The following is a 22,584-nucleotide window of genomic DNA, read 5'->3' as shown; positions in this document are numbered from 1 at the left end:
CACCATCTTGCTCTGTTTCAGAATCCAGGACACATTCTTCCACCTCATCATGAGAATCAATCTCACTTTCCTCTCCTAAATCCTCATTCAGTGTGAGGTCTCTATCATCTAACAGCATGTTTGTTACTTCCTCAACATCAAGTTGTTTGGATAAATTGTACATTTTCCTCTCCATTTCAGCAGATAATCTGAAGCAAGAGAAGGAATATGTTAGGGAACTACTGTATATGCCTGAGCAGCACACTTTCTTTTATAAAATCTCCCTTATTTCTATGAAATATCCTCACATTTTGTGCTATACATTCATAAAACAAGCTAAATAAACTATTGTGATGAATAAAAACATAAAATACGAACCTTACTGAATGTGACATATTCACATACAATGAGCCTGAGAGATCTGTGCAGATATATCCTCTCCCCTGAAGCTCTGAAATCCAACTGTGATATCAGGTTTCACAGACCTTCAAGAGACAGGAGACTACCTGGAGGGAGGGGCTTTCCTCACAATCTGGTGAGGAAGGAGAAATGAAAGTAAAAGAGAAAGCGCCTGTCAGATCAGTTGTATGTGACGGAGGGTTAAGTCCATCTAGTTCAACCCATAGCCTAACCTAACATGCCCTAACATGTTGATCCAGAGGAAGGCAAAAAACCCCATGTGGCAAAGAGTAAGCTCCGCATTGGGGAAAAAAATTCCTTCCCGACTCCACATACGACAGTCAGACTAGTTCCCTGGATCAACGCCCTATCAAGGAATCTAGTGTATATACCCTGTAACATTATACTTTTCAAGAAAGGCATCCAGTCCCCTCTTAAATTTAAGTAATGAATCACTCATTACAACATCATACGGCAGAGAGTTCCATAGTCTCACTGCTCTTACAGTAAAGAATCTGCATCTGTTATTATGCTTAAACCTTCTTTCCTCCAGACGTAGAGGATGCCCCCTTGTCCCTGTCCCTGTAAGCAGGTGGCTTACTGGCCATATGCTGTTCTTTGGGTTTTTTAAATGTTTTTAAATGTATGTCTCGTTTTGATATGCCTTGTATTAATAAAGTTATTGTTTATTTGAATGGTTTATCCCAGTTTTATGCATATCCTTTTTTCTTGGTTTTCTTTGAAGGTCTATGATTAAAAAGATCATCAGAAAGGTCTTTGTAACATAGTAACATAGTTAGTAAGGCCGAAAAAAGACATTTGTCCATCCAGTTCAGCCTATATTCTAACATAATAAATCTCCAGATCTACGTCCTTCTACAGAACCTAATAATTGTATGATACAATATTGTTCTGCTCCAGGAAGACAGCCAGGCCTCTCTTGAACCCCTCGACTGAGTTCACCATCACCACCTCCACAGGCAAGCAATTCCAGATTCTCACTGCCCTAACAGTAAAGAATCCTCTTCTATGTTGGTGGAAAAACCTCTCCTCCAGACGCAAATAATGCCCCCTTGTGCCCGTCACCTTCCTTGGTATAAACAGATCCTCAGCGAGATATTTGTATTGTCCCCTTATATACTTATACATGGTTATTAGATCGACCCTAAGTCGTCTTTTTTCTAGACTAAACAATCCTAATTTCGCTAATCTATCTGGGTATTGTAGTTCTCCCATCCCCTTTATTAATTTTGTTGCCCTCCTTTGTACTCTCTCTAGTTCCATTATATCTTTCCTGAGCACTGGTGCCCAAAACTGGACACAGTACTCCATGTGCGGTCTAACTAGGGATTTGTACAGAGGCAGTATAATGCTCTCATCATGTGTATCCAGACCTCTTTTAATGCACCCCATGATCCTGTTTGCCTTGGCAGCTGCTGCCTGGCACTGGCTGCTCCAGGTAAGTTTATCATTAACTAGGATCCCCAAGTCCTTCTCCCTGTCAGATTTACCCAGTGGTTTCCCGTTCAGTGTGTAATGGTGATATTGATTCCTTCTTCCCATGTGTATAACCTTACATTTATCGTTAAACCTCATCTGCCACCTTTCAGCCCAAGTTTCCAACTTATCCAGATCCATCTGTAGCAGAATACTATCTTCTCTTGTATTAACTGCTTGACATAGTTTTGTATCATCTGCAAATATCAATATTTTACTGTGTAAACCTTCTACCAGATCATTAATGAATATGTTGAAGAGAACAGGTCCCAATACCGACCCCTGCGGTACCCCACTTGTCACAGCGGCCCAGTTAGAGACTATACCATTTATAACCACCCTCTGTTTTCTATCACTAAGCCAGTTACTAACCCATTTACACACATTTTTCCCCAGACCAAGCATTCTCATTTTGTGTACCAACCTCTTGTGCGGCACGGTATCAAATGCTTTGGAAAAATCGAGATATGCCACGTCCAATGACTCACCGTGGTCCAGTATATAGCTTACCTCTTCATAAAAACTGATTGTACTGTCCCCTCATATATTTATACATTAACATAAGATCACCCCTTAGTCTTCATTTTTCCAAACTAAACAGCCCCAAGTGTAATAACCTATCTTGGTATTGCAGACCCCCCAATCCTCCAATAACCTTGGTCGCTCTTCTCTGCACCCGCTCCAGTTCAGCTAAGTCTTTCTTATACATCGGAGACCAGAACTGTGCACAGTATTCTAAGTGTGGTCGAACTAGTGACTTGTATAGAGGTAAAATTATGTTCTCCTCATGAGCATCTATGCCTCTTTTAATACATCCCATTATTTTATTTGCCTTTGTAGCAGCTGCCTGACACTGGCCACTAAATGTGAGTTTGTCATCCATCCTTACACCCAGGTCTTTTTCATTGACGGTTTTGCCCAGAGTTTTAGAATTAAGCACATAGTTATACATCTTATTACTTCTACCCAAGTGCATGACCTTACGTTTATCCCCATTAAAGCTCATTTGCCATTTATCAGCCCAAGCTTCTAGTTTACATAAACCATCTTGTAATATAAAATTGTCCTCTCCTGTATTGATTACCCTGCAGAGTTTAGTGTCATCTGCAAATATTGAAATTCTACTCTGAATGCCCCCTACAAGGTCATTTATAAATATGTTAAAAAGAAGAGGGCCCAATACTGACCCCTGTGGTACCCCACTGCTAACCGCGACCCAGTCCGAGTGTGCTCCATTAATAACTACCCTTTGTTTCCTATCCCTATTTTCCTCTATCCCCATTATTCTCATTTTATGTATCAAAATCAGCTCGGGCTCTTATTTTTGGAAACATCGTCTGTCTACTGTGTCCTTGTACAAAAAATCTTGAACTATTACTTTACCTTATCGCGCTGCAATGAAAAATCATTAGATTAATGCGTTATGCTCTTAACACAGCAATGGATAAAGATTGTCGATGACTACATCTGTGCCTATGTGCTTAATAAAGGTGTCCGGTCTGAATATGCTCCTGATATCTCATACAGCAGTAATCCTGGTATTGGCTTACTCTGAACTACTCAAATTAATAGAATAAAACTCCCTCCTACTTGTAACAAAAATGTAATTTTGCAGTCTAGAGATTACATTAATTTTTCTTTTGGGTGCTCTTCAGCTGATCAGTCAGCGCGCTACATGAAGCCGGGTTCCATATGCAAGTAGTCGGCAAGTGTTATAGCTTGCCAAGGAGGGAGCCGATCATGTTTGCTCAACTCTAGTGAGTTAAAACTATTGAACTCAGGATGCTGAAATACATCCTGAGTCAAATAGTGGCGACACTTGGCCATGTGACCATTGCTACCACCTCACCTGACCCATGACCTTATTGTATGTTTAAAAATTATAAGATTTTTTAATCCTCTTTGTGTTTGTAGCACCTCATAGTACAATGAGAGACACGAAAAAAATGCCGATTAAACAATTGATAAAGTAGTGTCTGACATTGCAGATATGAGGTGTAAAAAACAAAAGATTTGTGTACACGGCGCACGGTGTGAGTTGCCGGCAACTAATTTTGAACAATAGAAATAAATAGAGTTTTCAACATAAAATTTTTATTTTGGGACACAAAAAAAAAATGGGGAAAGATTATTAAGGGGAATGGATGTCAGCAATCAAGGGTGAATGATAACTACTGGTTTGGGAGTGGGTAGAGGAGGAGGAACCGTAGTCCAGAATGCTGGAAGGTATTTCAGACCACCCTGTGGCAGACGGTGGGGATATTGCCACCTCTGGAGGGGAGGGAGGAGGCACCAGCAGTCTACGGGGGTGCTTGATGACTGGCTCTGGCTACTCCTGCTCCGGCTTGACCCCGGCCGAGAGCTAGGTGTGGGTATTGGAGCAGCCTGAGCCGCCGCAGCTGTCCTTTTTTCTCTCCTTTTTTTCTCCTTTTTCTCTCTCCCTCTGAGTGTTCCTCCAAATGGCGTCATGTTGAGCTTGAGGGCCTGGCAGGAGCAGGACTCGGCGGCTGGGTACGATGGTGTTGGTGGCGGCGTCCCTCAGCACCCAGACCTCTGTAGAGTTGCTGTGCAGCAGGACTAGGAGTCATGCTTGCCAGCGTTGGTACTACTGGCATTGTATTCGCTGGTTGCATGATCCTAGCCTGCTGCAGAGAACTCACATAGGCGTTGTTGCAGGCCTGCATCACCGAAATCTGGAGTTCCGGTGTAAGGTGTTCCACCATGCCCTTAGCAATGGCACTAAAAAAATGTTTTGCCGGCCTCATGAGCTCAAGTTCCATTGATTCAAGGCGCCGGTCGATATTGGACAGAGCAGTGTCCATCCTATCTCCCAGCACCTTGAAACAATTCTGGAAAACCGTGCCCAAATGAAAATATTTGGGCATTAGCGGCCTGTCCGAGGCCCGCTGACGCTGGCGGGAATACCCGAAAGAAGGAGCGCCTGAGGCCTCGACCAGGGGAACACCAGATGGACCGGCTGCCGTTTCTCCAGAATGTGGTTCATGCCTGCTCTCGCTGTGAGATGGCTGTGACGGGTCCGATGGTGTTAGAAAAAGTATCTCAGTGAGGATTGAAAAGAAAAGCAAAAAAATAGAATTGTGTGGATAAAACAAAACTTATTTAATGTCCATTCAGAAAGTGATTACAAAAATGAAGAAAAAGTAAATTATAAGTTCATTGCACACAAATTTAAGTATTTGGTTAAAAAGAAAATGGAAGCAAGCATTGATCTTACATATGGTCTTGTGGCATGATGTGTTCGTCCATGTGGAGAGAGTCTCAAGGTATGAGAACTGACCCATGCTGAGACCAGACGGTTTATATACAATTCTGTCCCATAGACCTTCATGGGTTACTATTTTCTCCTACATAATATCCACATAAGGCTGGTTTCACACTTGCGTTTTTGAACGCATGCGTTTTTTTTAAAAACGCATGGTGCAAAAACGCATGTAAACGCTGCGTTTTTTTGACGCATGCGTTAAACGCGTGTGTCAAAAAAACGCAGCGTTTACATGCGTTTACATGCGTTTTTGCATGCGTTTGCGTTTTTTTTAACATTTTTCCAAAAAAAAAAAAAAAAAGATAACCAGACACAACCAATGGGAATAGAGAGGGCGTATATGATTGTCTCTCAATATATAGACCCTAGGGGAACAGAAATTTTCAGAGCTTGCTACTGTTTCCGGTGTCACGATGGATCTTTCTATGGATAACTTTTATTTCAAACTGGAGTTCAGCTTCAAGATTTTCCTTGCCTGTGTTTTTGCTTGGGAGCAAGACCCAAACCGCCAAAGATGGAGAAGGAGACAGCGTCGGCGTTTTTGGAGGCACCCCATCATTGAAGTGCGTGAGAGCCGTGGAGCATATCACACGCTCTATGCGGAGCTGAATGCCAACCCGGAGAAATTCCAGGATTATACCAGAATGTCTCAAGATTCTTTCCGGGATTTACTTACTCGTGTTGAAGGATCCATAAGGCGACAGGACACACGGCTCCGTAGAGCGATTCCACCTGAGGAACGTCTGTTAGTGACATTACGGTACGTTCCAAAACTAAACCAATGACCGTCAACTTTGTTGTTATGACATGTTTTCTATGTTTGTTTTTTTTTTCTTTTTTTTTTAAAACACACCATTAGAGCCGATTTTAAATTTTTTTGTTTTTGTTTCTTTTTCTTCTAGATTTCTTGCCACAGGAGAGAGTTTATCTTCCCTGCACTTCCAATACCGCTTTGGAATCTCAACCCTCTCCGGAATTGTTGTGGACACCTGTCGTGCGTTATGGAATGCACTCCGTGAGGAGTTTATACCCGTACCCACCGTGGACATGTGGCGGGAAATTTCAACTACATTTTTGAACGTGTGTGATTTCCCAAACTGTTTAGGGGCGGTGGATGGAAAGCACATCCGCATTGTCAAACCTGCCAGAACCGGATCTGAGTTTTATAATTATAAAAAATATTTTTCGGTAGTGCTTATGGCAATAGCGGATGCGGAGTGTCGCTTCATCGCCGTGGATATTGGAGCTTTTGGCCGTGGCAATGATTCCCAAACCTTCAAGAGCTCGGATATGGGCCGTCGGTTGTATGGCAACAATTTTAATTTTCCCCCTCCACAGCCTCTCCCCAACACTCAAGGCCCACCGCTGCCATTTGTTATGGTTGGGGATGAGGCCTTCCAGATGTGTGAAAATCTCCTGAAGCCCTATTCTAGTAGGGACTTGGACCACACTAGAAGAATATTCAACTACAGACTGACCAGGGCCAGAAGAACCGTAGAGTGCAGCTTTGGCATTCTTGTTGCTAAATGGCGCATTCTTGCAACAGCCATCAATCTAAAAGTGGAAACAGTGGACGAGGTGGTCAAAGCCTGTGTGGTGCTACACAATTATATAATGGCTAAGGAGCGACCCCACATTGAACTTGATGAACCTGTTGCACACCCATTGCCTGATTTTCAGCATCACCCGATGCGGTCAACTGCAGCCGTTGGTCTTATGCGGGACCAATTTGCGGCCTATTTTGTGTCCGATATTGGACGTGTGTCATGGCAGGACAATGTTGTGTAAATGTCCTGTTGTATGTTTATGTTTACCAATTATTAAACACTGATACAAATTTTTCTAATTAATAAACTTTTTTGTGTTCACCATGTCTACTATCTTTTTCCTCTCTAAACAAAGGTTGACCAAAGATGGGCAGTAGATATGTATATCATATTTTGTAATCCAAAACCAGGAGTGGGTGATAGTTGTTGAGGTAATAAATTTTAATTTTTCATCGTAATTTACCTCTGTTGCACTCCCTATTTTGGTTTTCAAAGAATGATATAAACCACGGGCCCCATACTTATAATAATGGTACAAAATTTTTATTTATTAATTCTAATATTGTTGACGTCATTGCGTCAAGACTGTCACGGTCTCTATATCCATCAAGTCAAGTGTAAGCAATAATAAATTCATGATAAACATATACATGATCATGAATTCACAATTTCTTACACCTGGCCTGGTGAGCATAGATATGTAGAGTGTGAGAACAATTGTCCCATCTGTTTGACAACCATTGTCACATAATGTGCTATATAGAATATGGTGAATATACAAGGCAGTAATCAACTTAATCGGTCAGGTATATATTTTGACATCTGACCGGTTCAGTTGAGTTCTGAACTTGATTTCCACCATTTTCTCTTTGTACAGTGACACTACACTAGGTACAAAAATAAGAGTATGGAAATAAATACTATTTTTTTGGCCAACTCATATCTGTATACTAAAGAAACACATATAGATGTTGTCTGGTATTTTATACTACTGGAGATATGTGTAGGCCAAAAGAATAAGTGTGTGACGAAGTTTATTGGTGTGTATTGAGAGCGGTGAAAGACACAATAAACCAAACATAATTGTTTCAAATAAACTTTTTTTTTATTGAGGAAAAAAAAAACAAATTTATTTTTTGGTACCGCGCCGGGTTGAACCACGCCGGCTTGGGGTTGAGTGACGTAACTGGGGGGTATTCAGAACTGAAGCCTGGCTCACCGTGGAGGAGGCAGAGGTGGCAGGAGAATGGGCAAGAAAACTTGAAGGGTCTGGAAGTTCGGGGATGGGGCTTAAAACATGAGGGGCTTGAGACACACTGGAAGGTTGAGACACATCGGTAGGTGATGGGGGAGGAATAATCAAAGTTTTTTGTTTTTTATGCGTTTTGCCAGTTTTACGTTGGGTTTTCCGGGTTGGGGGAAGTCTTCTTGGGCTATGTTGTAAAGTGTGGGCGGGAGACACGTCAGGACCCGGCTCCACACAGTCAGTCTCCATTGTGGAGCGCTCGGCAATGTCTGAGTCCAATGGGGGGAAAGATAAACTCCCGCCTGGGTCCTGGTGCCTCGTTGGGGGGGGGAAACAAAAACCCTTCCAGGATCCTGGTGCCTCGTTGGGGGGGGGAAACAAAAACCCTTCCAGGATCCTGGTGCCTCGTTGGGGGGGGGGAAACAAATCCCATACCAGTGTCCTGCTGCATTGCTGGTGGGGGGGAACATAAAGCCATGGATGGGTCCTGCTGCATCAGGGTGGGTCCTGCCTGGAAAGGTATGGCTTGGTCGTGCTGCATCATGGGGGGCCCGGTGCGATACGCCATGGATGGGTCCTGCTGCATCGGGGGGTGTCCTGCCCGGAAAGCAACGCCTCGGTCCTGCTGCATCGGGGTGGGTCCGGTCAGATATGCCAGGCCTCGGTCCTGCTGCATCGGGGTGGGTCCGGTCCGATATGCCAGGCCTGGGTCCTGCTGCATCTGGGGTGGGCCGGTCCGATATTGCATGGATGGGTCCTGCTGCATCGGGAGGGTGCCGGGCCGATAAGCCACGCCAGGGTCCTGCGTCATCGTGGTGTCAGCGGAGGAGGTCCAAGCCGGAGCAGCGGTCGTCACGGTGGTGGCGGTGGGATGTCCAACAGCACTCGTCATCGTGTTGGCGCTGTAGTGGAGTACACCTGTAGAGGGAATAGAGGTGGCCGTGCAGTGGTATGCAGCAGAGGTAGGAATAGTGTTTACTTGTGACAGTGACGGCACAGTTGGATATGCCGCCACATTACGACTCTGACTCTGCTGCATAGCCTGCACAAAAGCAACATTGCAGGCCTGCATCACACTCAGCTGGAGATCAGGGCTAAGGTGTTCCGACATGCCCTCTAGGATTTGATTGAAAAAATGATGAGCTGGCTTCTTGAGGTCGGCTTTCAATTGATCAACGCTTTTGGCGACATCCTGGATGCGGCAATTTAAGAGATTATGGGTCACATCCATTCTGTCACCTAAAGCCTTGATAGCATCATGTAAAACCGAGCTCAAGTGTAAAAACTCGGGCATGAGGGACCTATCCGAAGCCCTCTGTCGCTGCCGGGATGAGCCCGCAAAAATGGGTGCAGCGAAAGAGGACTGCGAAAGGGGAAGACCTGATGGGCCAGCCCCCTGGTCTCCAGTGAGTGTGGAAGACCCACCTGGTGCTGCGCTGCTGGATGGCTGGGACGGGTCCGTGGCTGCCGGCTGAAGGACCGCTCCAGAACCTGTGGCGACAGTCGTGCAGTGTGTGCTGTGAAAAAAGAAAACAGAAAATTAATACCAAACTATAACAAGACGGTACATCCTGTGGAATTAAAAGTGACAGATTATGTCAATGCAATACAACCGGAGGCATGTGAGAAATACTTACGTTCTCATGAGAAGGACCGGTCTCAGGAAGGCCAACACACGGTGGTATTTGTAGAGCCGGTGCCTTGCTCCGGAACCACTAGCTGCACTCTTCTCTGCACGTAGGTCACAGTTGAAGCGGTCCTTCATGGAACGCCAACGTGTCCTTACTTTGTCCACTGTGAAATAACAATAAAATATAATGGTCAGAATAAGAACTTTTGGCCGTGCTCTCGTGACTGTGTGTGATGACAGAAACTACGAAAAGTTTCTTTCATCACACACAGTCAAGAGAGCATGGCCAAGGTCTGTTGCTTCACACTACCGTGCAATACTTACCAAATGCATTACGGACCCGTGGCGGGGAATTCTCCCAGCCATCCCACAACGCTTGGGCCACCTCACTCCACAAACGACGGAGAACACTATTGACGGCGTGCTGTTGATCCCGGCTGTCCCACAACGGGACTCGCTCCTGGACCAGACTGATCAGCAGGTCATTATCAATCCGGTCGTCGTCCCGTTGTGAAACCTAAAATTAAAACAAAAGCATTTAAGTTTGCTCAACCACATTTGGAAAAAATAAGACACGAAGATGAGAAAGGGCAGGAATATGAAAGACAACTTTCAGAAAAGGATGATATAAGAAATATGTATAGAAAAACAAGGGTACAGAAAGGAAGTTAAAAGAATATTACAATAAGGACAGTCTGCCTGGTATACATACCCGCTGCCGTCTTCCACCTGGACCTTGACTCCGCTGCTCAGTACCTCTCTGTCCCTCAGTTGAAGTGCTCTATAAAATTTAAAAAAAAAAATTGCCTCATGTGTCGATGTGACAGTCAATACTTACCAAGCTGACGGACAAAAAACATACCTCGCTCACGTGATCCACTTCTGATTGACGTGGCTGGAACTCCTCATCAGACGAGGAAACCGGAGAAGACATTCTGATGCGTGTTGAAAGAAAAAAAATAGAAGAAATTAGGACATGTAGATCCAAAAAATTGAAAATGAATGCATTGGCTAGGATATACTCACATTGCTCTGTGTCTTGTCCAACAATGCGTCCGGGCAGGGTGCTGTCTTCTTTGGAGTCTGATGAGAAGTGACCAGAAACTTCCCCCCACCTTCCTTTTATAACCCTGCTGCTATGGGGGAGTCTTATCAGTGTCTAGACATCTTTAGCTACACTTAATTCAATGTTGCAAAAAAAAACGCATGCGTCAAAAAAACGCATGCAAACGCATGTCAAAAAAACGCATGCGTCCCCATTGACTCCAATGCATTTTTTTGTCCAAAAAAAACGCATGTAAACGCATGCGTTTTTTTGGAAAAAAAAAACGCCCCTCAAAATACTACAAGTTGCATTTTATTAAATCAACGCATGCAGTTAAAAAACGCATGCGTTCACAAACGCGTGCAAACGCGTACACCATAAAACGCATGCGTTTTCAATGTTAAATATAGTGGGAAAAAACGCATGCGTTTTTTTGGTAAAAAACGCTGCGTTCAAAAACGCAAGTGTGAAACCAGCCTAAGGTGATTCAGTTCCATGTCCCTAACTTATACCATAAAAGTAGATTCCAGAATATTCCTAATGACTCCATGCATTACCTCATGCTATGTTGCCTATTTATATTTTGTTTACCAGCTAGAAGTAACCTTAGTCAACTACTTATAGCTCCAATTGACAAGTAACCTCTAGATTTTGACATGCAGGGGACAGATGGTCAACCCAGGATCTCCGGAATAGCTGACACACACTCTACCTAGGCCCTGGTTCATTATTTGATTTATGAATATGTAAGTGATTATATATATTATAAGATTTTACATTCCCCCCTGATTATGATTTGAGAATATCATAATTAACCCTAAAATCTTTCTCTCACCATTCGTATCACATTCATTCTTTATTCCGAAAACCTTGTATTAACATCTGTCTCGCATGTCACCTGAGTTTTGAAAACTAAAATTAGAGAACTATATTTTTCTTTTTAGCATTTCTCTCAAAATGTCATCTTCCTTTTTCATTTCTATCTTTATCTTTTTATAAATGTTCTTAATTTTACACATAATAACTATTTGATATATTAAACACAGCAAAACTATAATAAATATAATAACAATCGGATTAGATAATACATTTCCTACTGCCATTTTTGTTGAAGACTGTGACCAACTAGTTACTGATTTTCCTAAATTTTTCCACCAAGATGAGCCTGACATACTCGTCCATTCATGTTCAATATCATTTAAATTACCTTGCTCATGTCTGAATACAATTTCAGCTTCTTTTAATTGTTTTGTTAATAAATTTAACAAACCCTTGTCTTTCTTTATCTCATTTGTCCACATATTCCAAGGAAAATTATTTATTTGAGACAAATTGAACTGTATTGGAAGGATTTTTAGATTTCTTGAACCTATTAATGTAACATTAATACTTCCTTCCTTCTTTGAGAGAGTTTTCACATTTCCCTCAATACAATATAAACCTATTGTCAGATTTTCAGCATGTACACAGGATGGAAAGTATGCAGAAACAACTTCCTTCTCTGACATAACTTGGAAACAAATCTTATTAGCGCTTATTGGTGTCACCAAGTCATGGATCGTGTGTACATTCTCAACTCTGGCATGACATGAGGTATGATTATTGAAACATGAATGATAAATGACTTTATCCTGTCCAGGTAGACACATTACCTTAGAAACAAAATTTAAGCATGAAAAAATGTCTAATTGTTCAGTGTTTGTACCGTCATTTCACCCCATAACCCATGCAAATGTTTCCAGTAATATCTACTGAATTGTCCGGTATATCTTCTTCTTTAAGGTTTTGTAGACTTGATCCTCTTGGTTTCCTCGAATGTAAAGTTCTTTTGAAAGGTTCATTCACTTCACTAGTGTCTGTTTCACGATGTAGGATGTCTTCTGCTTAGATCACAGTTGAAATAGTACATAGCAGCAGAAATGCGATTCCCATCAGATAGTAGCTTTTCTTGGGAACTGTCGTCTTCTCCCGAAGGATTGGTGTTGAATCCCTTCCATCCATTAACCACATTAGATGCTCGTTGCACAAGAATCATAACTTGTCCCATGGTTTCAATGATATCAAAGGGACCTTCCCAGTTACTTTCCCAAGGTCCATTCTTCCTGAAAGTTTTGATCATCACCTGAGCCCCTTTTTTGAATTTGGACTCATATGGTGGCTCCATTCGGTGGCTCCATTCTCTGCATTCTTGATGCAGCATGTGGAAGAATTGTTTTCAAATTTTCCTGCAACAATTGCAACCATTTGGACCTTGCAAAAGCTTCTTTTTGAGATGTGGACAAAAATGGTTCATGTGGAAAAATCAATGGCATTTTTCTTCCTGTCATTAGTTCAAAAGGAGTGAACTGAGTTGTGGAAGAAGTTGTTCCTCTCACACTCAACAATACAAAAGGTACGGCATCAACCCAAGTATTGCCTTTGTCCAATAGCATCTTGGCAATTCTGGATTTTATTGTCCTATTCATCCTTTCCACAATACCAGGAGACTGTGGATGGTAAGGTACATGGAACTGTTGTTGTACCCCTAGAATAGTACAAACGGCTTGCATGATTTTTCCTGTAAAGTGACTTCCTCTATCAGAGGAGATCATTCTTGGGATCCCCCAAGTACAAAAGACATGATTAACTAATGCTCTAGCTGTAGACAAAGCATCATCTTTTCTGACAGGTAAAATTTCAACCCATTTGGAAAAAACATCTACTACAACCAATGCATACCTGAGACCATTTTTACCTGATGGTAACGGACCAATGTAGTCGATTTGTAGTGTAGACCATGGACCATCTGCAGGTGCGGTTCGGAGTAGTGGCGGTTTCTCTCCTTTTGGTCTTGGATTAATTTGGGCACAAATGAGACATGATTGGACAATACTTTGTACTGTCTCTTCCATCTTTTCCCAGTAAAATTTCTCTCTGAGAATGTCTAACAATTTCTGTTGGCCCAAATGACCCAAACTTTCATGATTATATTTTGTGAACTCAGCCTGTAGATGTTTTGGTACAACAGGACGCAACTCCCCGTTTAAGTCATGACACAAAACCCCGTTTTCACAAACAAAGGGAGGTTTTGGATCAACCCGGGAAGCAACTTGAGATGTGTCTTTCTCCTGTTCTTCCGCAAAAGAAGGGATATGCGTGTCTGTTCTTTGAACTGCTAAAAGCTCAATAGTCTCTGGTTGAAACACTTCTTCTCCTGTCAGGGCTGCCTCTTTGGCTAACCTATCTGCAGTAGCATTTCCTACAGATAACTCATCATCAGTTTTTTTATGGGCAGGTACTTTGACAATAGCAAAACCATTAGGGTTCTTTGATGCTATTTTGAAAATTGTTTTCCGGGTGTCACTATGTACAAGAGTTTTATTTGAAGAATCTACATAGCCTCTTTTTTCCCAAACTGGCAAATAATCTGTCAGTGATCTAACAACATAGGAGCTATCACTGTAGATTACAATGGGACACTGATCATCAGCTTCGTTCAGCTGTAGTACCATTTTTACTGCTTCTAGCTCTGCTCTTTGAGCTGAGAAATGACTTGGTAATTTGTGTTTTACAACCTGTTCTCTTTTGGGATAAAAAATGGAATATCCTGCATAGTAATGTCCATCTGCATAAAATCTGGAACCATCTACAAAAATTGGTTCATCTGTTGCCTCTGCCTTTCGTCTGAAAAGCGATGGACTTGGATCCTGAAAAGACTGTAAACAATCATGAGTTTGTCCTTCATATTGCATCAATTGAGGAAGAACATATTTGGCTTTGTAATCTACCTCAATTTGTTTGGGAGACAATGACAGTAACCAATGAGCAAATCTCTGATGTGACACACCTGGGATATTGTTCTCAAAGAGAAGTTTTAGTGTAGAATGAGGAGTTTGCAAAGTGATTTTGTTGAACCCAACAATGTGTTCAGTTGCTTTGACTGCAAAGTACACACCTACCAGGTGTCTTGCACATGTCTCAAACCCTCTTTCAACAGGTGAGAGAAGCTTAGAAAAATAGCCCAAAATTCTCCACTCTTCTCCTTGCAACTGCAGCAACACAGCAGACACAGAAGTCTCTGATGTGTGCACTTGCAAAGCAAATGGAGCCGTAGGATCTACTGTGGACAAAGCAGGTGCAGTTTGTAAATTCATTTTCAATTGTTCAAATGAGGTTTGTTGTTCATCACCCCAAGGACCAAAGTACTCACTGTTCTCAACTCTTAAAAGATCATACAAAGGCCTGGCTTTGTCTGCAAAATTCTCAATGAACTCCCTTGAAAAATTTATAAGACCCAAGAAATGCCGTACTGCCTTGTGTGATGTTGGAACTGGCAAAGAAGCAATTGCCTTTCCTGCAGTGGTTGCCTTTTTCCTGGACTCAACAATACCCCTAAGAATCTGACCTCAGTCTGCATCAATTTTACCTTCTTAGTGTTCAATTTCAACCCTGCATCATGCAGCAGCTCAAACAATTCTTTCAGAAGTGAAACATGTGACTCTTTATCCTCTGTAGACAATAAAATATCATCCACGTACTGCAAAATACAATCAGGCCTTGAAAATTTAGATAATACCTTTGCCAATGCCTGATGAAAGATGCTCGGAGACAAATGAGCTCCCTGAGGTAACCTGCAGAACAGGTATTGCTCATCCAAGAAAGTAAATGCAAACTTGTACTGACAACTCTTTTCAAGAGGTATACTGAAAAAGCCATTACTGATGTCTAGTACAGAAAAGTATTTTGCCTTTGCATTCAGCCTTGCCATCATGTCATGAGTATCTGCAACAATGGGTGCTACATTGGGAGTATGTTTATTAAACATCCGCAGATCCAATATCATCCGATAAGAACCATCAGACTTCAAAACACACCACAAAGGATTGTTACTTACAGAATTGGCGTTTCTGATGACACCTTGTTTTAACAATTCCTGTATGATCTTTGACATAGACTCAATTGATTCTGGAGGCAATTTATACTGACGCTGTGGAGGAGGATCTCGCCCCTCGATATTCACAATTACATCTTTCATAGTCCCAACTTCATTCCTGAACTGAGCCCAAAGAGAAGGAAAAAGCTGTACAATTTCTGTCAATACCTCGCCACCACCAGTTTCAGGCCACAGATGATCCGCTGACACAACATCATTTAAGCAAATACTTCCAACATGGCTATAATCACTAGGATCAATGACTACAGGTTTACAACCATTAGAATCCTTCCAGATCACTTGATTTCCTAGATCAACAACCCATCCAAATTTCTGCATAAAATCTGTGCCAAGTATATTTTCAGAGTCACGACAATACCAAATGTCAATTCCTGTTTTGAAAGAACTAGGTATTTCCTATATCACATCAGTAACTAAGGTTGCTCTAGTTCCACCTTTTCCACTAAAACCAACAGTTGTACAAACTGGTGAATCAGGTTGTGTCTTCAGATCAAGATTTGTGACGCTTAATTGGGCTCCTGTGTCAATGAGAAATACAACATTCTGTCCTGCTAGATTTACCTTGACAAATGGTCTTCCACATTCATCTAATGTAACTCGAGTCACAAATTCCAGTGGATGAGGTGTTGGAATTGTCTGTGATTGTCAGAAAGATGAAGGAGATGGGAGAAGTCCAGAGTCCTTTTTAAGAGCACTCGGCATTCTATTTCTGGACTCGGTCTCCTTCACTGTCATCTCTCTGATCTGTCTGATTAATGGTGCATACGGTGACTGTGTTTGTCTGTTGTCAGTGTGAGTGGGGGCATTAGACTGTAATGGAGGTGCAGAAGGTCTGGTGGATACTTTTGGCATGAGACCGTTTTCCCTTCCAAGATTACCTGTCCCTTGTGTACCTGTCTCTGCTTCTGCTCTCAAGAATTTCCTGCATTGCCACTTTAAGTGTCCAGGTATACCACAGAAATAACAATGGATATTGTTTCTTTGTGTAGTATTTTTTCCTCTTTGTTCTACGTAATCTCTGCTCTTGAATGTTACTGTGGGTCTAAGTTTCAGGTGACTGTCATTTTTCTCATGAACTACCGCTATTTTAGCTTTAACCTGATTTTGCTTCATGGATCTCCTTACTCTGTCGATAAAAACTGTTGCTTCCTGCAATGATGGCTGAGTACTAGCCATTTGCTCTGAGGCAGGATCCAAATATTTGAACTTTTTCACAAAAAATCTGATCATGGATGTTGGTTCCTGATTAGGCCCAATTTCCATCACCATTCTATAGGCCTGCTCAAATTTTACCAAAAATGCAAACGGATCCTCATTAATATTCGTTTTTAATTGTTCCAGAATTTCAGCAGTGGGAGTGGCCTCTCCCGTGACATAGAGGTTTAATTGCCTAAGTCTGTCCTCTCTTGTACTATGTGTCAATTCATGATTCTCATTTAATCTGGGTGTGGTCTGTAACCTTCTTCCCATATGTGAGGGTAACCATACTTTGAAAATCTTGTTCTTCTGTTCATCATTAAGATTGTATTTATCTGTGTTCGATGCAAAAATGTCTGAATTGTAAAAGGCATCCATCTTGTCATTGAATTTTGGAATGTCTTTTGCAATTTTCATTAACTGGTCGTGTATTTTTAGATTAATGCGTGCAGCTCTGTCATGGAATTTTGTCCGTTGTAATTCTTCTGCATGTAAATCTACCGTTTCATCTAATTCTTCTGTGTCAGGTATAAATGATGCGGCAGCATTGTCTTCTTGGTCTTTTGATCGTGTAACAACAGAAGCTTTTTTAATATCTTGTCTCAATTTGGACAATAATTCTGTTCGGGTATCGATTTGATCTTCCAATTGTTCAATATGTTCAGACAATATCAAACAATTTGGACAATCAAAGTAATCCCCGTCAGCTTCATGTGTGTCTCCTTGTATGTCAGTATGATCAATGTCTTGTGTGATAGTACATATTTGTGTCTGAGTTTCAGTTTTATCAAAAACTAAATTATTGTACAATCGGACCATGTGCATTACATTCTGAAGCTTCCTTTGTAACTTTTTTACAGAAAAAAACCTCTTTATCAATTTTAAGATTCTCTGCTTCACATTGACTATACAAACTAGACCATAATTGTGCATTTGTATGGCTATGAACAAACTGAAACTGTATATTACTTTTCTTAGAGTATTCATGGATAAACTCCATTTTCTTACCTATGGAATATCTTTTCCTCCTGGAATGATCCAATCGTCAAATGGAAGATGATCCTCTGTCTTTACTGATTCTTCAGAGCTCCGTCCGGATGGGACATGCAGCTTTCACGAATCCTCACTTCTGTCTGTAGGTTCCGTCTGACTCTTGTAACACGATATAGTGGAATTCCTGCGCCTTGAACAACTCAAACAGGTGTTTTTTAGCAATTCTCCCCCCTGAAGGGGCTGAATTCCACAAACAAAAGACAGATCTGGCTCTGGCTCGCCAAAATGTTAGAAAAAGTATCTCAGTGAGGATTGAAAAGAAAAGCAAAAAAATAGAATTGTGTGGATAAAACAAAACTTATTTAATGTCCAATCAGAAAGTGATTACAAAAATGAAGAAAAAGTAAATTATAAGTTCATTGCACACAAATTTAAGTATTTGGTTAAAAAGAAAATGGAAGCAAGCATTGATCTTACATATGGTCTTGTGGCATGATGTGTTCGTCCATGTGGAGAGAGTCTCAAGGTATGAGAACTGACCCATGCTGAGACCAGACGGTTTATATACAATTCTGTCCCATAGACCTTCATGGGTTACTATTTTCTCCTACATAATATCCACATAAGGTGATCCAGTTCCATGTCCCTAACTTATACCATAAAAGTAGATTCCAGAATATTCCTAATGACTCCATGCATTACCTCATGCTATGTTGCCTATTTATATTTTGTTTACCAGCTAGAAGTAACCTTAGTCAACTACTTATAGCTCCAATTGACAAGTAACCTCTAGATTTTGACATGCAGGGGACAGATGGTCAACCCAGGATCTCCGGAATAGCTGACACACACACTCTACCTAGGCCCTGGTTCATTATTTGATTTATCAATATGTAAGTGATTATATATATTATAAGATTTTACAGATGGCGATTCATGAAGGACCGCTCCAGATGGCCGAACAGGTTCGAGGGTGCTGCTGTGTGTTCTGTGAAAAGATAAGGAAAACATTAGTATACAAAAAATAACATTTCACATTCGCCACCTCCTGTGTAATATAAAGTTAACATTACATCACACAACACTATAAAATAATTTAACGTATAATTGTAAGGGTCACTTCCGTCTGTCAGTCTGTATGTCCTTCACTCACGGTTATTCATTCGCTGATTGTTCTCGCCAGCTGCCTGTCATGGCTGACGCGACCAATCAGCAACGGGCACAGTCCAGAATAAAATGGCCGCTCCTTACTCCCTGAAGTCAATGCCTGTCGCTCGCATACTCCCCTCTGGCCTCGCTAAACACAGGGATAACACAATCCGTTGCCGCCGCTAAACCTTGGTGTCAACAACTTTTTACTATTGACGCTGCCTATGCCACATCAATATTAAAAAATGTAATGTAACAAATTTGATTACAAAAAATACCATGCTATACTCACCCTCCGTAGGCGTTTGCGACGGCCGCCATCTTTTACGGTGGCAGAAGGACCTGCCATGACGTCACGGTCATGTGACCGAGACGTCATCACAGGTCCTGCGATCAGGACGTCATCACAGGTTCTGCAATCAGACCAACCCTGGGAACGGAACCTGCCCTGGACTACAAGGTCTCCCGTGGAAATTTGGGAAGAACAAATAGAATATAACCCCCCCTAGGTCCAAACAGGAAGTTGGTAGTTATAAGCTCCCGAATTATCTCCCATAGATGAGGTAGACAGGCTGTTCCTTCTTTGTTTGCGTCTGGTGCCAGCTGACAAAATTTGGCAAGTCTGGCATCACAGACTTGGCCCTATCCTGGATCTCATCATACCTAACAGACCGGACATTCAGCGTCTCCCACTCACACCACCTCCTCACCTCGCCCCCTATCTGTCGGAGTCCCACAAGGTTCAGTTCTAGGGCCCCTGCTCTTCTCCATTTACACCTTTGGCCTGGGACAGCTCATAGAATCTCATGGCTTTCAGTATCACCTCTTTGCTGATGACACACAGATCTACATCTCTGGACCAGATATCACCTCCATACTAACCCGAATCCCTCAATGTCTGTCTACTATTTCATCCTTCACCGCTAGATTTCTGAAACTTAACATGGACAAAACAGAATTCATCATCTTTCCCCCATCTCACGCGACCCCCCCAACGAACCTATCCATTACAGTATATGGCTGCCCACTCTCCCCAGTCCCACAAGCTCGCTGCCTCGGGGTAATCCTTGACGCTGATCTCTCCTTCAAACTACATATCCAAGCCCTTTCCACTTCCTGCCGACTTAAACTCAAAAATATTTCACGAATCCGTACATTCCTCAACCAAGAATCTGCAAAAACCCTAGTCCATGCCCTGATCATCTCTCGCCTTGACTACTGCAACCTCCTGCTCTGTGGCCTCCCCTCTAACACTCTCGCACCCCTCCAATCTATTCTAAACTCTGCTGCCTGACTAATCCACCTGTCCCCCGCTATTCCCTGGCCTCTCCCCTCTGTCAATCCCTTCACTGGCTCCCCATTGCCCAGAGACTCCAGTACAAAACCCTAACCATGACATACAAGGCCATCCACAACCTGTCTCCTCCATACATCTGTGACCTCGTCTCCCGTTACCTACACGCAACCTCCGATCCTCACAAGATCTCCTTCTCTACTCCCCTCTTATCTCCTCTTTCCACAATCGTATACAAGATTTCTCTCGCGTATCACCCCTACTCTGGAACCCTCTACCACAACACATCAGACTCTCGCCTACCATCGAAACCTTCAAAAAGAGCCTGAAGACCCACCTCTTCCGACAAGCCTACAACCTGCAGTAACCACCGATCCACCAAACCGCTGCATGACCAGCTCTATCCTCACCTACTGTATTCTCACCCATCCCTTGTAGATTGTGAGCCTTCGCGGGCAGGGTCCTCTCTCCTCCTGTACCAGTTATGACTTGTATTGTTTAAGATTATTGTACTTGTAAAGCCTAAATGCGACTTTTATATCCGACTTTGCCAATAATGCTTTATGACCAAGTGTTTTAAAAATTTCCATTGCCATGTTAAACAATGCAAAACCACAAAAGAACCACAGTGAAATAGTCCAAAATAAACAAATATTAAATTTTTTTTATTCGTATCAAACAAAGTTACTGACAAATAAATGGGCTAAAATTGGCAACAATTTGATAGGTATGTGTGTCAAGTCCACATTAATAAATATATATATAAAGAAACATTCCATGTGGAACTCATCATTATAAACTGGATGTAAATAATATATAAATAAGTCAGTCTTACATGGTTCACATAGAAGCGTATCATTTAAAGTGCATAGATGTTGGTCACAATCATAGAGTGAACATACCAGATGGAAGAACAATGGATGCCATGCTGTCTCCCGCCCACCCCAAAGCGCCTTTAGGAAACTAATAATGCCCTTAAATAAAATGGCTGCTGGATTACTTTTAGCGCATGGGCTGATCGCAGCCTATCCCCACCTCCTCCACTTCTGTCCGCTGTCTGACGTTTGGACACATGGGCCCGTGTGTATCAACGCCAGCAGGTGTGATGGGGTTGCAGTGGGTGGTGCTCTGATAGTGTTTTGCGGATATGGCAGCTATAAATAGCCACTGCATTGTATCCTGGCACTCCCCCTGAGGAAGGAAAGTTTGTGAAACGCGTGTCGTGGTGGGCGGGAGACAATGTGGCATTCTGAGTTCTTCCATCTGGTATGTTTACTCCATGTTTATGACCAACATCTATGCACTTTAAATGATACTCTTCTATGTGAATCATGTAAGACTGACTTATTTATATATTATATACATCCAGTTTATAATGATGAGTTCCACATGGATTCTTTATATATATTTATTAATGTGGACTTGACACACACCTATCAGGATTGCTGCCCTGTTTTTTCTGCCCTATATTATGCGATTTGTTGCCAATTTTAGCCCTTTTATTTGTCAGTGACTTTAGTTGATATAAATAAAATTTTTTAATATTTGTTTATTTTGGACTATTTCACTGTGGTTCTTTTGTGGTTTTGGTTTGTTGAAGTGTGCAGTGTGTCCCACACTGTCCTATTATATAGGCTATGGATTTCTTTATGGTTAACTCCTGATCATTTACAATGTTTGGATTTTTCCTTAGTGGCCTTATGTGTTTTCCCTGTTTCTATCATGTTAAACAATGCATTGTTAAACAGACGAAAATGATTTATCCACATCATTTAATTATGATCTAGTAGGGTAAGATAGATGGTGTATTAGTCTAAAAGATCCTGGTTCTTTTTTGGGAACAATACCTAGAGGAGAAATTTTAATGGTAGAAAATAATGGATAGTCAAAGGGGCCATCAACTCTTATCTTTTTGTAGTTCCTTGGAAATTTTTACCCTTGCAACATAACTAAATTTTAATATGGACTATAAATCGTCAAATATTGTACAACCCTGTCCCTTAAATAGGGAAATGATGAAACCATCAGAAATACCATGCTATATTATCTTTCTATTCTCCAGTAAAGATGAGCGAACCTTTTAAGGTTCGGCTCGGATTGGCAAACTTCACACTTATCCCAACCCATCCAAATCCAAACCATGGGACAGACGCCATGAGCAGTGGCATCAATTGACCCAGAGTACGAATTAAATAGTTGCCCAGCATGGGACAGGGCTTGGACCTGCATTTGTAGCTGAAATATTAATTAGTAACAGTTGGATGAGTGACAGTTGTAGGACTGGTGCTCTGAGAGCCCTGCCAAATTCACGTGGAGACCCAACTTGAAGTCCAAATATTTACAAAATTTAGGGGCACACACCAGGAAAAGTGGCATCAACTGAGCCGCAGTG

At 41.9% G+C, this 22,584-nt stretch overlaps 1 protein-coding gene across 1 annotated transcript in view; it reads right to left on the bottom strand.

Annotated features, from left to right (window-relative positions):
• Positions 1 to 9,913, bottom strand: part of LOC143786288 (uncharacterized) — a 39,799-nt gene extending 29,886 nt beyond the window's left edge. The window contains exons 1-3 of the mRNA XM_077275562.1: positions 9,906 to 9,913; positions 9,589 to 9,745; positions 8,293 to 9,468 (exon numbers count right to left, since the gene is read on the bottom strand). Coding sequence (XP_077131677.1) covers positions 8,293 to 9,468; positions 9,589 to 9,716 — 1,304 coding nt within the window. The 5' untranslated portion in view covers positions 9,717 to 9,745; positions 9,906 to 9,913. The remainder of the gene's footprint in view (positions 1 to 8,292; positions 9,469 to 9,588; positions 9,746 to 9,905) is intronic.
• Between the last annotated feature and the right edge of the window lie 12,671 nt (positions 9,914 to 22,584).

This window comes from Ranitomeya variabilis, chromosome 7 (assembly GCF_051348905.1).
Source record: "Ranitomeya variabilis isolate aRanVar5 chromosome 7, aRanVar5.hap1, whole genome shotgun sequence".
NCBI lineage: Eukaryota > Metazoa > Chordata > Amphibia > Anura > Dendrobatidae > Ranitomeya > Ranitomeya variabilis.
This window is presented reverse-complemented; position numbering and strand designations above follow the sequence as displayed.